General features: G+C 49.1%; 1 protein-coding gene across 1 annotated transcript in view; it reads left to right on the plus strand.

Moving 5' to 3' along the window:
• Positions 1–80: 80 nt before the first annotated feature.
• Positions 81–14,863, plus strand: part of LOC115762904 (neurobeachin-like protein 1) — a 41,676-nt gene continuing 26,893 nt past the window's right edge. Inside the window, exons 1-16 of the mRNA XM_030705281.1 lie at positions 81–401; positions 679–1,032; positions 1,113–1,299; positions 1,368–1,456; positions 1,940–2,089; positions 2,152–2,427; positions 2,492–2,814; positions 2,883–3,090; positions 3,151–3,774; positions 3,832–5,100; positions 5,161–5,770; positions 5,835–6,064; positions 6,123–6,413; positions 6,468–6,804; positions 6,867–7,054; positions 12,255–12,562. Of these exons, the coding sequence (XP_030561141.1) occupies positions 351–401; positions 679–1,032; positions 1,113–1,299; positions 1,368–1,456; positions 1,940–2,089; positions 2,152–2,427; positions 2,492–2,814; positions 2,883–3,090; positions 3,151–3,774; positions 3,832–5,100; positions 5,161–5,770; positions 5,835–6,064; positions 6,123–6,413; positions 6,468–6,804; positions 6,867–7,054; positions 12,255–12,562 (5,495 nt within the window). The 5' untranslated portion in view covers positions 81–350. The remainder of the gene's footprint in view (positions 402–678; positions 1,033–1,112; positions 1,300–1,367; positions 1,457–1,939; positions 2,090–2,151; positions 2,428–2,491; positions 2,815–2,882; positions 3,091–3,150; positions 3,775–3,831; positions 5,101–5,160; positions 5,771–5,834; positions 6,065–6,122; positions 6,414–6,467; positions 6,805–6,866; positions 7,055–12,254; positions 12,563–14,863) is intronic.

The following is a 14,863-nucleotide window of genomic DNA, read 5'->3' on the forward strand; positions in this document are numbered from 1 at the left end:
ACTGTTTTGCAGCACTGCTCGATTGGTGTGGCAACCCTGGAACAGCTGCTTATCAGCTGTTTCGGCTGCAGCACTCGCCGTGCAATGGAAAAAATTGCTATTGACAAATGTTTGTTATTTTGTAAAAGTGCTTAACACAAGTGCGCTGGCCTAAGCTATTAGCACATATACATATAGGAAAATATAACAAACTGCTGCCATATATCAGTCGAATGCAGCAGTGAATTGTTTTTGGGACACTTTTGTTGTTGCTGCTGCTGCTGCTGCTTCTTCTTCCGCTTGTAAACAAATTCTGAAGTGAGAAAAAAAAAACGTTGAACAAATGCTTTTGCATAGCTGAAACACACAAAATGGACAACAAAAAGGACATCTACAATCTGTGGGTGCAGTACACAACCAAGGTAAGCTGCTGGCTGGCCAAATTGCAGGTGTTCCCCTTGTTGCGGGCGGCGGCATTTGTTGCTGCGAGCGGGCGCGGCGGGGCAGGTGACGTGTTTTTTTTTTTCCTCCATTTTTTGTGCATTAATCACCGCACAAAAAGTGGCGACAGCGCACCTTGCCCAGACATGTTGTCGCCTCAGCGAATGCATAAGTGATTATATAATCACAGCCAGGCTTCAGTTGCCTCCAGCCTCACTCCCCTCTCTCTCTATCATTCCTCTCACTCGGCTGTTGCAGAACGATGAGACATACTTTCGCGAGTTTGTGGCACGTTTTGTGGACATTTGGCGCAGTCAGCTGCAATTGGACTTTCAGGCCGCCAACTGCCCGCTGTGGCACGAGGTGCAGCCGGACAATGGACCGCATCTGGGCCGGCTGCCGGACGAGCTGTTGCCCGCCATTGGCAAGTTCATCATTGTTGCACGAGATGCCTGCGAGACGGATACGCTGGATGATCAGGGCATCGAGCAGGTGGCCATACTGATTGACTGCCTGGTTATTGTGTGCCGGCACTTTGACAATATATTGTCCATCATCAAGTATGAGTACAAGCCCAATCTAATCGCCATACTAACCAAGGTGTTCGGCCAGGTGGGTAAAACAAAATAAAAAAAAAGTTGCAAGAGATAAATTTAGTTATATTTGTTGTTGTTGTTTTTTTTTTCTTCCAGCAAATGGAGCAGCGACGCGTTACGCTGGCGATGAGTCATCTGTTTCGCAGCTTTTCCTCATTTCTGGAGGTCATGTACGATCCGTATCTGACATGGCGCAGTTTTCTACGCGGCCAATTGGCAGATTACGCTCGATTGCCGTACAAGCCGCACGCGGTGCATGTGGAAATTGTGCCCTTTATCTATGGTTCGTAATTGCTTTGCTTATCTGACACCTCACGCATTTGATTGAAATTGTATTTCGTTGTTTTGCAGATTGCTTTCAGAACGAGGCGCTGCTCGGTTTTGCGGATATCGGCGAGAGCCTGCTGCATGTGCTGGGCGCAATCATATGCGGCTCTCAGGTAGCGTACGGAGCCAGAGTTCTGTCACAGAACGAACCATTTCCTACAAATCTTATTGCTAATTATCTTTATTTCTGTTTATATCTGTAACTTAATTGTCTTAACTGGCACAACAATTGTTGTCCTATGCACTGTGTATACCTTCTGTTCATTGCTTAGACCTAATTTCATTTCATTTTCATTCTATAATACTTTTCATACAAATTCTGCGTGTGTGTGTGTAAAACAACTTTGCAGAAGACTCTAAACTTGAACTCAACATATAGAAATACTAACGCTTTAATTAGTGCAAACGCCCCACGCTCGGGTGATGGGCAGCTTCTAAACTGTGATAACTTGGTGAGTGGTAAAACGCTTCTATCATATATTCTAAAGTTGTCCCGCATGCCTCTCTCTCTCTAGTAAACCCTTTATATGTCCATGTACTGCTCGCTGTTTCCATATATATTTAACTGTCTTCCATATATATTTAACTCTCGGCAGCGCAATGGCATGAGAGCCATTTGCCCGGCCACGGTGTCCATCATTATGCGCATTCTCCAGCTGTGGGAGACCGCCAGCAGCCTGCGTCATGTGGCGCTCAATTGTTACGCTCTGATGGTCATTGTGCTGCAAAAATCTAGTCCAGAAGAAGTGAGTAGTCGCCTTTAGTCCAAGTGCTCGCCAAGACTTATCTCTTTGTTTTTTTTGTACAGCGCCAAATAGACCTAGTTACATTAATTCAACTCTATTGTGATGCACTGCAGCAGCTGCTGGCGACCACGCACTTTGACAGCGGCGCCGCCAGCTTTGATATAACCAGCGACACGGACAGCGATGTAGCCATCGATATGGGCGCGCTCTCCGCCAGCGTGGCTGCCGTGCAGCTATTCCTGGCACCTGGCGCAGCAACCGGCGCGGCGGCCGTCAGCGAAGCCATTGGCGAGACCAATTTGCTGGAGCTGTTGATTGGCCTGCCGCAGGTCATTCAGGCAAGCATCGAGCTGCTCACCAACTGCCAACAATTGCTCACTTTCTCCTTCTGTCTACCCACAGGCCTGGCACATTGCGCACACGGCTGCGCTGGGCAGCACCATGGATGCATTGGCTGCGCTGACGCACAGCGCGCCGCTCTGTGCCGAGCAACTGCGTCTGGCTGGACGCATTGATCGGCTCTTTGGCAGCCTGCGTGACTTTGAAGCGCCGACGACGGCGCTGCTTGATGCCTGCTTCAGTTTGGGCTACGATGCGGAGCAGCGTGTGCTGGTGCTGCCCGAGGTCATGCTGCAGCTGCTACAGTGGCTGCCGGCGCTGCAGGAAGCGGTGCAGCTGCACGTCAGCGTGCTGCTGCTCAAGGGCTGCACGGACAACTATGGCACGTGAGTCGCAGCTGGAACTAAAACAAATCCTTCAAATAATGATGTCATTTTGCTCTCCTGAATCCTAGCAAGACCGTGGCTTGCGGCAGTCGCGTCGTCAAGGCGGCGTGCGCTTGTCTGATGCAGAGCGAGCTGCTGGCCGAGGCTTGCGCCCAGAATCTGATCAAGCTGATCGAGGAGCTGAGCAAGCTCAGCATTGTGCCCGTCGAGCTCAAGTGCATATTTGCCTTGTTGCGTCGGGGTGAAGAGTTTGCGCAGTGCAAGCAGCTGCAACAGGTGAGCTGTGTTATCCAAATGGAGCAGGCTCCATACTAACTCACTGTCAATCCCTTTCAGACGCTTGTCGTGATCGCGTTGCAGAGTCTGCGCGGCAGCAACTGCTGTGCGCAGTATTTTGGCATTGAGCAGCCGGCGGATGGCATTCTGGTGCCCGACATCAAAAACTGGACACTCTCCGGCGCCTATGGCTTCATTCTGCACATGCTCGTCCGTTTCACTGCCCAGCAGGATCAGACGCAATCGGGCAGCACGCGTCGCATGCTGCTCACCCTGCACACGGCCAGCGGCTGTGGCTTTGAGGTCTTTGTCCAGCCCAATGGCCATGTTGTGGTGGCTGCCTTGACGCGACGCGAATACCTGACGACGGCGACTGCCACCAAGACGCTGCTGGACGGACAGTGGCATTATCTAACGGTGGCCATAACGCCGCCCAAGCGGCCCTTCTCCTACAGCCAGATCAACATCTATGTGGACTTTGTGCAGAAGCTCAGCGCCACGCTCAAGGTGCAGCCCGTCAACGAACCCTTCAGTGTCTGCGGCATCGGCGCAGTGCTGGCGGCGCCGCCAAAGCAAAGCGATTTGGCCAAAGGTGGCTCGCTGCCGCGTTCTTCATCTCAGGAGAGCGGACCCGCCTACAAGGGCATGCTGCCCAGTCTGCTGGAGCGCACGCTGTCGACGAACGTAAGCTCCCTTTGGGATTTGTTAAATATAATCAAATTAACCAATATTGCTTTGCAGGTGTCCAACTATTTCACACTGCCACTGCGCACCCAAACGGCCTTCGATCCGAACGTTAAGAACTTTCCCATTGGCATGCAGGATACGGTGTTCGGGGAGCAGGCGTGCCTGCAGGGACATTTGGGCGGCGTGCTGCTGGCGGAGCCAACGACCAGCCTGAAGACCATCTTCGATGCGGGCATGAATTTCAGCTCCATCTTCTCGCAGGACAACGATCTGCTGGAGCTTAACTCGCGCTTTGTTTTCTGCTATGCACCCGGCGCCGTTTGGCACGGCAGCTGTCAGGATTTGATACCGGGTGGCCGGTTTCCGGGCCGGATCAGCGCACAGCACTGCAAGACCGTCAAGATACAGGACACCATCAACAGCATTGGCGGCATCAATGCCATGCTGCCCATGCTGCATCGGCTGGTCAAGGAGCAGGAGTCTGATGTGTCCATTGGCAGTGTCAGCGATGATTCTGCCCCGTCGCCGGCATCGCTGAGAACGCCCATAGCCGAAGAGTTCACCGACTGGGAAATGCTCTCCTCCAACTCGTACACGGAATGGAAGATGATACAGCATCCGCTGGCCAGCCTGCTGTGCCTGCTGCGCTATCTGACCCACGAGCACGAGAACAATCAGCAACAGCTGCTGAGCAGCGAGTGCTTGGCCATCATCGGGACCATGTTGCAGCGTTGTCCGCCGCCCTATTTCGACGTGAACGCCCTGATGGCCACACACCTGCTGATGGAATCGCTGCAGGGTCACAAATCCGCGCCAGCGGCTGGCAACAATGCGCAGCTGCTGGATGCTCTCTACGAGCACATTGTCTTTGACTTTGCCATTTGGTCGCGTTTGCAGTTTCAGATAACACTGGGCCACGCTCAATACCTGAGCGCCATGATCAAGAACGATCGCAAGTTCTTCCGACGTCGCTACGGCGTCCAGTTCATGCTGGACGTGGTGCGTCAATACTACAGCACGCCGGATAACATTTGCAGCGACGATGCGCGCACAATTCGCGCCACGCTCTTCGGCATCGTTCGTTTCTATCTGCAAAAGGACGTCAACATCAAGGAGGTGAATGCAATTGTTGCGTTTCTGGCATCGGTGCGGCAGGAGCTGGTCCTGGTCGAGCTGCTCGAGATGATGACCAACTATGTGCGCGGCAAGAACTGCAAGGATCAGATGGTGCTGCTGCTGCACGAACCGCAGAGCGCCAATCTCATCTACAATTTCTTCGTGGACAAGAGCTACAACAGCGACATCCAAGAGGCTGCCATCAGAGTAAGTGCATCAATGGGAGAAGTTCTACCTGGCCTTGTTTTAATCTCCTTCCCTTCACAGTTTCTCGGCGCCTTGCTGGCCACATCGCGTGTGCATCAAAAGTACAAGCAGGTGCTGCGGCTGTACGATCCGAGCAGCGATCAGAGCATGTTTCCCGGCTTCTTTTCCTTCATAACGCCCATGTCGCTCAGCTCGACCATTTTGTTCTATCTGGTGGATGAGATGCTCGGCGCACAGCCCGACTATGGCGGGCTCATGTTTGTCGTCTACCATGTGAGCAGCTGCGATCTGCAGGTGAAGCTGGAGATAGCACGGCGTCTGCTGCAGACCACCTTCGTCAAGCAGCAGTCCACGGCGGCCATCGCCAGGCAGACGGGCTGGCAGGAGTCCATCGCCCGGCTGCTCATACGCAAGCCCATAACGTGCGTGCCGCCGGATGAGGAGCGTCGTCGCAGCTTTGGCATCAATATGGACGTGCTGCTGGAGGACAACACCAGTTTTCTGGCACAAGCCGATCTTATTACGTTCTCCGATCAGGAGATTAATCTTGCTCAGCTGCAGCAGCAGCAGGCGCAATCGCAAGAGGAGCACAGCGACAGCGGGCTAATACTTAACGAGCTCCAGGCCAGCGTCTCCGAAGCAGCCACTGTCATCGAGAGCGAGATTAAGGGTGAGTGTAGCAGAAGCTTCCTTCCGCTCGCAGCTTGTTAATCGACTTCTTCATCTTTCCGCAGAGCTGGCTGAGTCTGTCTCCGGCGCCGTTGTGGATAATGTCAACAGTGTCTTCTCTGTTATACGCCAGAAGACGCATGACATTCAGGACACCTTCGAGTCGCTCACACAGGGCAACTCCACGGAGACCGATAATACGCCGACTGCCTCGCTGCACCGCGAGGAATCCCTGAGCTCGGAAAGTTCGACGCAGTCGCCGCACGGCCCAGCCAAGAAAAGCGACTCCATGGAGGTGGGTTTTCATCAAAATACAATCGAGTCTCGAACTAATTTCTATCCATTTCGTATAGAGCACCTCCGCCTTTGATTTCATGGCCGAAGGCGATGTGGACACCGAGGAGCAGCTGGTTTATTTGGTCTCGAATACGCTGTTCAATGTTTTCTGGCGCGGCATTGCCAACGATCATCCGCAGTGCTGGCAGGAGCGCGGCCAGGTGCTCGGCTGCATCAATCTGTTGGCCTTGAACAACGAGCTGATCACGTCGCATCTGTCGCTGCGCCTGCGCATCCTGGAAATGGCCGTGCAGGCCTCACTCTTCGACCTCTCCGAGCACGGCAGCCAAACGCATATCAATCAGGAGGTTAGTTTACCTCAAGCTCTTTTATTGCTCCTGCTAATTTTATGCTCCATTTAGAACGCCTCCAACATTCTGCGCATGGTCTACGAGCTGGTCGTGCTGGGCTCGAATGAGGATGAGTCCAAGAAATGCTCCACCAAGCTGTTGGATGGCGTGCTCGCCCTGCTCGATGCTCTGATGATCTTTCAGCACGGCTCCTCGGACGATTGGTCGGACATGATACGCTTATATCTGGGTCTGCTGCTCAAGTGTTCGCATCATCCGAATCCCGGCATTGTGGCCATGGCCACGGCCAAACTGCACGCGATACTCCAGAGTCGTGCCACCGAAGATCCCGCGGAGCTTTCCTACCTGCTCTACAGCATCAATCGAGCGCTCGATAATGCCATCGAGGGTGAGTACCGGCTCGAAATTCCTCTTCAATGTTATTTTACATTCGTTTCAACTCCTTTGCAGTTGGCAATCCGGAGGAATATTCGTTTCTGATGCCCGTGATGAAGGCGCTGCTAGAGAAATGCCGCTCCGCCTTCAATTTGGACACCACACTGCCCGATCTGCCATCCACATCGTCTGGCCCAGTATTCTTCAACGATTTCCAAATGTATAGCACAAGCAAAAAGTGGCGCAACTTTATGGAACGCATGGTAAGTCGAGAAAATACATGATACATGATACAAAATCTCTTAGAGATTCTCAGTTATCTCTCATATATCTACCAGAAATTATCTACAAAATTAGATCATATCAGATCATATAATTATTATCATTTAATTGCTTAAACTACTCGAAACTTAGCTCTAAATTAACATAGTCTCATGCATTTGATGCCAATCCCCGTATTGATCCCCCCGTACTGAACTCTCCGCATTTTAATATAGTTTGTGATTTTTTGGCAAGTTCTGACGCAGCAAATGGAGCTTACGATCCATTTCCCGATCGCTTAGGGGACTCTTGAAGAGCGTCGTGTCGAAGACGCCTTTTGTGGTGCGCTTCGGCGTCGGATTTCGTTCCGTGCCGGGCTGTAGGGCTAAAGCGGCTCCACCTCGCAGTTGTGTGGGTCGTGTGGGTCTTGCGCCACGCCCCCCTTGTACCGAGTACTGTTGCTGGGTGGGCGGTGCTAGGGTTCCATCGTAATAGCTCTGGGAACGTGACTTCTCGACGGTGACCACCGTGGAGGTCGTCTCGGGGCTGCGATAGCGCGAGGTGCCGCGACTCCGGCCCCGACTGGCCGGCGTAGTCGTTACCACGGTGGGTATGAAGGCGTTGCTGGAGGTGGTGCGCACGCGCATCGGACTCCAGGGCGCCGCCGTCGTCGTTGTCGTTGTCGTTGAGCGCGTCACAAAGTTTAAATAGTTTCGCTTCTGCTCCACATGGCGGGAGCCGTGTGCCGCCGTGTCCAGCTCGGTGCCACGGACATGCACATGGGACTCCGCATCGTAGGCCTGCTGCAGCTCCGGCACGTCCAGCGTGTGCTTCTTGGAGACAATCGCCGCTGAGGGTCGACGCTTGCGCTTCCGGCTCTTTGTCGGCGTTCGGGAGCTGCCGGCAGCATGTGCATCCTGCGGGAGCAGCTCGTTGGGCGTGCTATCGTTTAGTATGGGCGGGAATAGCTCCTGCTCCTCCTTGTTGGATGCCTCGAAGGGTATGGGATCGTAGATGGGCACCTCGTAACTGGACTTGGGAAAGTCAAAGCTCGGGAACTTGTGATTGGGACTGAGCGGCAATTCATCCGCCGGCGGCGCATAGTCCTCCTGTGGATAGCTCTCGATGGGTAAATGCGTGTCCGGTTGACCGTAGCTGCTGGACGGATGCTGTGCAGGAGGTGGTGGTTGATAGTCATGACCGGGGGATTGATAATCATGACCAGGGGATGGCGCAGGTGGCTGATAGCTATGATCAGGGGATGAAGCTGGTGGATGGTAGCTATCATGGGACGAGGTTGGTGCCTGATAGTCGTGACCAGGAGAGGCAGGCTGATAGTCATGACCTGGAGGGTGATAGTCTTGACCTGGCGACGGAGCTGGTGGCAAATAGCTCTCGTGAGACGAGGATGGGGGCTGATAACTATCATGGGACGTGGATGGCGGCTGATAGCTGTGTCCAGGAGCGGGCGATGGATAGCTGGGCTTATATTGTGGCTCATTGGCCTGATAGGAAGTGGAGATCTCGTAGGCGGGCGGCGAGTAGGATATCTCAATGTTGCCCGAGTGAGTAGGCGGTCCGCGGGGCGGCTCGGCAAAGCTGTGATGGTAGCCGGCATTGGGAATCTTCTGCTCGTAAAGGGAGTAGGAGTCAGGAGCAGGTGGTGCAGCCGAATGCGTAAAACTGGGTACGTGAGGTACACCATACTTGGTGGATGGTGGTGCCGGCGGCGGCTCGTAATGCTGCGGTGCAAAGGAGTCGGTTGCTTCATAGCTGCTCGGATGTTGCGGCGGAACGCCATATTTCTGGTGCGGCTTGTGCTCGTAGGCGGACGACTCCGGGCCACCCGTGAAGCTGTACTCCAGACTGGGAAACTTGTGGGCGCCATAGAGTTGCGGCTCATTGTGGCTGTACAGATCCAGATCCATGGACTGCGCCTCATAGCTGGAGGCGGGTATCTGAAAGTCAGCGCCATCAAATTTCAGATGCTGAAAATCGTCCAGCGAGTAGCTTGGCTCGGAAAACGCCGGTGGCAACGAAGGCTTATAGTAGCCTATGGGCGGTCCCGGCGGATAACTGGGCGGTCCATACTTGATCTTGGGCGGAGGCGGACCCTTGTTGCGTCGCCGTTGCTTGCTGCGCTTGCGCACCCTATACGGCGGATGGCGGCGATATCGGATTAGCTTCTCGGCATTGGGCAGCAGATCGCTGCTGTTGCTGTTGTTGCTGTTGCTCCCCAGCTGCGTCACAGTTGTCTCATTGCTCGGACTCTGCTCGCCCAGCGTCAGTGGAAGAAGCAGCAGCAGCTGAAAGACAGAAGAATGGTTAGAGATTTGTTCGTGATACTTTACAGCTGTGCTTCTTCTGGCATCAGCTACATATTGGAGATTGTAATAGTTGGGAAATGGGGAAGATATCCAAAGAGTATCTTCTCCCTTTTTCTTTGAACTGAAACCTAGAAGATTGGATGTTAATTCACGAACTGAACCTGGGCTTGGAGCAGCTTCCTCTTTCCTTAAACGTTGGTTGCCTCGCTCACGAGTCCCACTTCAAAGCAGGGAGTGGGTTTACGCCGTAAATCTAAGCACCTACAATTTTGTTTTGCGTTTGCGGCCCTGTCGCATGTGCAACTTTCTCCCAGCGACTAACTGCCGCAATTTGGCAACATTTTGAAGATGTCAACCTTTGACTTTTAACCCGTCGCGCCGAGTTGTTGCTGGATGACGCAGTTGCTGCCGCTGCGGCTACTGCTTCCGCGAACACGTAACGCAATCACGAGACTCGCTTGTGCTGCCATGTGCTCTCCTCCTCCGTCGTAATTGGCTGCCATCGATTGCCGGCTGAGTGCCTGGCATGCAACAACACTTGCATGCCACAACACTTGCAACCAAGCCGCACGCAACAGCCGCCATTTCGCAGCCGTGTGGACGGGGGGGTAAGGGGCAAAGCATTGAACCTGAACACGTCGTCACCAATTCAGGTTCAGCGGGCATCGTAATCCGTTTTGCTGTGCTTTTATTTTGTTTTGTTCACAGTTTTCCTAACCAGACAATGGCCGCCATGGATGAAGGCGTCCCAATGAACAAGTCCGATGTACTCAAGAGTTGTGGGTGTTGAAGCAATGGAAGATAATTGACAAACTGCTTGACTTGAGTTATTCTCTTTTGGGGTAGTTAAATTTAGTTCGTACTCTTACTTAACTTTAACTGGATCAATATATTGTTAAACTTGGGCTAAACAGGCAGCTCGATCTTTATGGTAAAGGAGGAGGACAGAAACTCGGAACTTATCTCCCTTTTGGCTAAAGGTCCTATTTGAAAAGTAAACCTAACTAAACTAAGGGCTCACTGGAAGAGTTAAAATGACAGCTGGATATTTGTTTTTGAAGTTTTTGAGTTTTTGGAAAGTTGGCGACTATCTAACATCCTACAGAGTAGGTATTAACCAGACCAGTTCCTAGTCTGCATATCTATTCAATATGTATCTGACGATATTTAGTTTGGTTTTCGATTGTTCTTCTTTTCTAGTTCTTTTTCGTTTCACTTGACATATGATTCCATTCCATATTTTCTTGTATTTAACTTGAAGTTGTTTTATCTTCAGGATAAATTTACAACTCTAGTTTAGTCTTCTCTTTTTCTTGTCGTGTCGTTCTTTTCTCTTCACTTGGCATATTCTTGTACTTCACTTGAGGTTCTTCTTTTATTTTCACTTGATATTATTTATTCCATTTCTGGATCTGTTGAAGTTCTTTGATTGTCACTTGATATGGGATCTCACTTACAAGGCACACGCCGAGCCGCATTAGATTGCACATTTCTCGAAGTTTTCAAGGCGTCAAGTTGAACAAAATGCGAACGGTAACAACTTTCATTGGTTGGAGGCAACGTTTTGGATGGTCTCTTGTTGTTTTTGCTTTTTATTGGAGCTCTACTCTAAACGCTTTGGCGCGCACCACGTTCACGACTCGTTGGACTTTCTTTCGGCAACTGAGCGCGCTCCAAGAAAGTGGTCTGGTTTTGTTGCCGGAGACAGCAGAGACGAGTCGTCGTCGTCGTCGCCAGCTGCTGGAACCAGTCGAATGACAAAGCGTTTGCCCATTAAAGCGCCCAACCGAGTGCAGCACGGAGTGCAGCGCATCGCCCTGGAACAATCGGCTGGCCCTCGGTGGAGCAAGCATTATGTAAAGAATGCCCAAATGCGGATGTCTCCAGCCAAAAATTCAATATCACAAAAGCAAAAACTAGACATTCGTAGATCGTCCGATTCGTGTAAAACTCGTTTCGATTGCCAAAGGCCAAACTGCATTCGAGCTGCACGAACGTGCGTCGCTTCCTCGAGCCGCGGCAGCATCTGCATCCACATTGAACTTGAACCTGACCGGACGTGACGTGCACCGTCTCCTAATCCCGCTCTTCGACTCTGACTTGGAATTGCACTGAATTGAATCGAGCCAAGGCGAGTGTATGAAAGCGAAAACAAGTCTGGTGCAGATGAGTGTTAAGTAAATTAGATACCCACTGAAATCAAGGCTACAAAGATATTCCATTTTGGATAAGTAAAGAAAGGTTTGAGATTAGGGAAATCTTTCATAAAAGAACACGAAATTTGCTGGATTTAGGTCAAATATGCTTTAAAAGTCAGAGCTGAAAATCAGTTGGAAAAGTCAGGGGAAATCGAGTGGAGCTTTTTATAAATCGATAGACATTGATAGGCTCTCAGATCGATATATTTGGACTCTGATATCGATATGTTTACGCAAACTCTTGACCAGAAAAAGGTGAAGCTTCTTCTTTTATCATGCCCTTTTTAGAATTCTCTGAGATTTGTTAAAAAACCAGACCTGAAAACCAGTTTTTATGCATGAGGGGAATCGGTTGGAGCTTTCAAATATCGATAAATACTGATTGGCTCTGAGATCGATATGTTTATGCAAACTCTTGGCCAGACTAAGGTGAAGCTTCTTCCTTCAGTGTGCCCCTTTTGCAGGGATCTAAAGGTATGTATATATAGAAAGAAGGTCCATTTACCAGGCTCACAAATATGTTTCTTCCATATAGAGAGACTAACGCCTAATTCTGTCTTTGAGCTAACTTTCAATATACCCGCTTTGCCATTACACACAGTATTACCGGTCTGCGTTTAAGCCGCATTTAAAAACCGTCTCCGACTGACATCTGTCACATTTTGTGTTATTTACAGGTGAAGCCGCTTTACGATCGCTACCAGCGCGAGATCGAGCTGAATCTGTGGGAGCCGATCAATCGCTTCTGGGCCGAGTGCTACGAGGCATGCAAGGCGGCGTCCAAGCAGCGTGCCAGCTTCCAGGCGGCGAATCGTCGCGTCTTCCAGCAAAAGATCTATATGCCGTGGAAGGTGCGCCAGGTGGAGGAGATGCAGCGCCTACAAAATGCCGCGCTGCAGCACAAAACCAACGACAGTCACATACGGAAGAAATGGAAGACTGCCAAGCGTTTCCTCTACGGCCCTAGGGGACCCTGGTTTACGGGGTAAGTCATAGCCAAAATCGACAAGACCCAGCTCCATAATTAGAAATTATTAATTATGAAATCACGAACGAAAATTCAGCTATTTAATTAAGGCGACAATTGCAAATGGGACGTAAATGATTACATACATGAGAGCACATATATATGTTACATATATGCAATATATATGTAACAGGCTGTCAGATATGCTTACATATAAGAGCTATGAGCTATGAGCTTATGTAGCATATGCCACGCTTTTGTCTTCATTTCACAAATGCACTCATTAATTTCTTGTGCCTGTGTGTGTGCGTGTGTGTGCGTGTGTGTGTGTGTGGCAGTCACAATGGGGAGAAATTGCTAAAACAATATACAAAAATTTAAGTCGTTTGTTTTTTGGTTTCACTTTCTAGCTTCAAGCTCAGCTTGATTCATTAGTGTTTCCTATTTTATAGGCTCGAGTCGTATTGCATATATTTTTTTAAAGGTCATCAAACCTGAAAAGCTGTAAAGTGATCAACATGATTGATGGAACTAGGCTATTTTTGGGTTGTGCAGTTTTGTGTGTAATATTCGAGCTAAAGTCAGATACAGTTATGCGTGTTTGTCGATGCGTCCCGCTTGGCAAATCAAGTTTATCGATAAGTTGTTACGTTTGCCCAAAGATCGATAAATATTGATTTTCAGCTTCGTTTCTTGTACATGTCTGAAAGACTAGAGACAGAGATTTAAATTACTTAATACAAGTTCTATTAGGCTCCACACGCAGCACAATATAATTATTAGTTTTTCAAGTTCGACGATGTTTGCCCAAAGATCGATAAATATCGATATACAACCATGGTTATTGACGCTGTAATGACTATTAATTCATTTTTTGCATACATTTAAGCAGCAACAAATTAGAAATACAAATCGGCAGAGACTTAGACTAAGTCTTGAACCTCAACTTATCAATTTTTCGTAAAAATAACTCGATTATTTATTTCGAATTATACCTTGAATTAAATCGAACGACTTTCTTATCTAGTATCATGGAGTGATAGCTCGATAAGATTGGGTTCAGCTTATTATCAAACAATCTCTGCCCTTTATTTTCTCACAATTTTATCCAGTTTTCAATTGTTTCTGGCCCATTGTACCAGCTCTGTATGTCTGTCAATTGTTGAAAGCTTTCGCTACGTTCGGGCGCCTCATCAGTTGGAGCGCGATTAAAATTACGATTTAATTTTATTAAATCATCAAAAAGGCATTTATGCAATAGCTAAATGTGTAATACGTACGAGACGTGCCAGCAGCGTGTGCAGCCAATGCATAACTGACCCAACCAACTGGCACCAACAAATCAAATGAAAAATGAACAAATAAGAGGTTCTAGTCGGGAGCTCCCGACTAGGGGATACCCTGAACCCTCTTCTTCCAACATCAAATGCATATATATATTCTATTCTAGAAGCTAGAAGTCAAGTTTGGTGACTCTAGCTCTTATTATTTACCAAAATTGCCCAAAAAACAGGATATCGATTTTTATCGATTGCAAGTTATCGATTATCGGAAACATACTCGATCTGCGCAGGCACTAGGATGACCTACATCTAGCTCCATCATCTACATATCTAGCTCTTATAGGTTCTGATATCCTTCCGTTCATACATCAGACAGACGGACTTGGCTAGATCGACTCGGCTATTGATGCTGTTCAAGAATATATATACTTTATGCGGTCGGAGATGCTTCCTTCTGCCTGTTACATACATTTACATTTTGCACAAACACAATATACCCTTTTACCCATTTTCAATGGGTTCAGCGTATAAAAAGGCTCAGCTCACAATTAGCATTAATTTGATTACAAGTAAATACTTAGGCAACTTGGCCAATTGTCAACCTTGTGGCGGTCAACTAAGCTGAATGCTGCGTTTTGTGGTGGCAATATTCTAAGGTCGCACCACTCACACGATTGGAAAACTAGATCTGGCTCTAGACTGGAAATACGCACTCTAGTTCGCATTGACAGTGACTTAAATTTGTGTTTTAGCCGTGTTTCGACTCAAGGTTTGAACCAGCCTGAAGGCTCAAATCTTTACAAAATATCAATTTAAATTAATTCCAAAATATTTGTTGATTAAGAGATGGAATATTTCTCAACTACTTATGCTATCTCTAAAGTCAGACAAAATTGTTGTTATATCTAGCTTCTTTTTCAAATATATATTTACTATATATCTGGCTCTAGACTAGAAATGCGCACTAGTTCGCATTGACAGTGTGTTGAATTTGGGGCTTAGCCAGGGCAAATCCAGTGAAAAGTTCGACTCTAGG

Source organism: Drosophila novamexicana, unplaced genomic scaffold (genome assembly GCF_003285875.2).
Source record: "Drosophila novamexicana strain 15010-1031.04,08,12 unplaced genomic scaffold, DnovRS2.1 tig00000644-arrow-pilon, whole genome shotgun sequence".
Lineage (NCBI taxonomy): Eukaryota > Metazoa > Arthropoda > Insecta > Diptera > Drosophilidae > Drosophila > Drosophila novamexicana.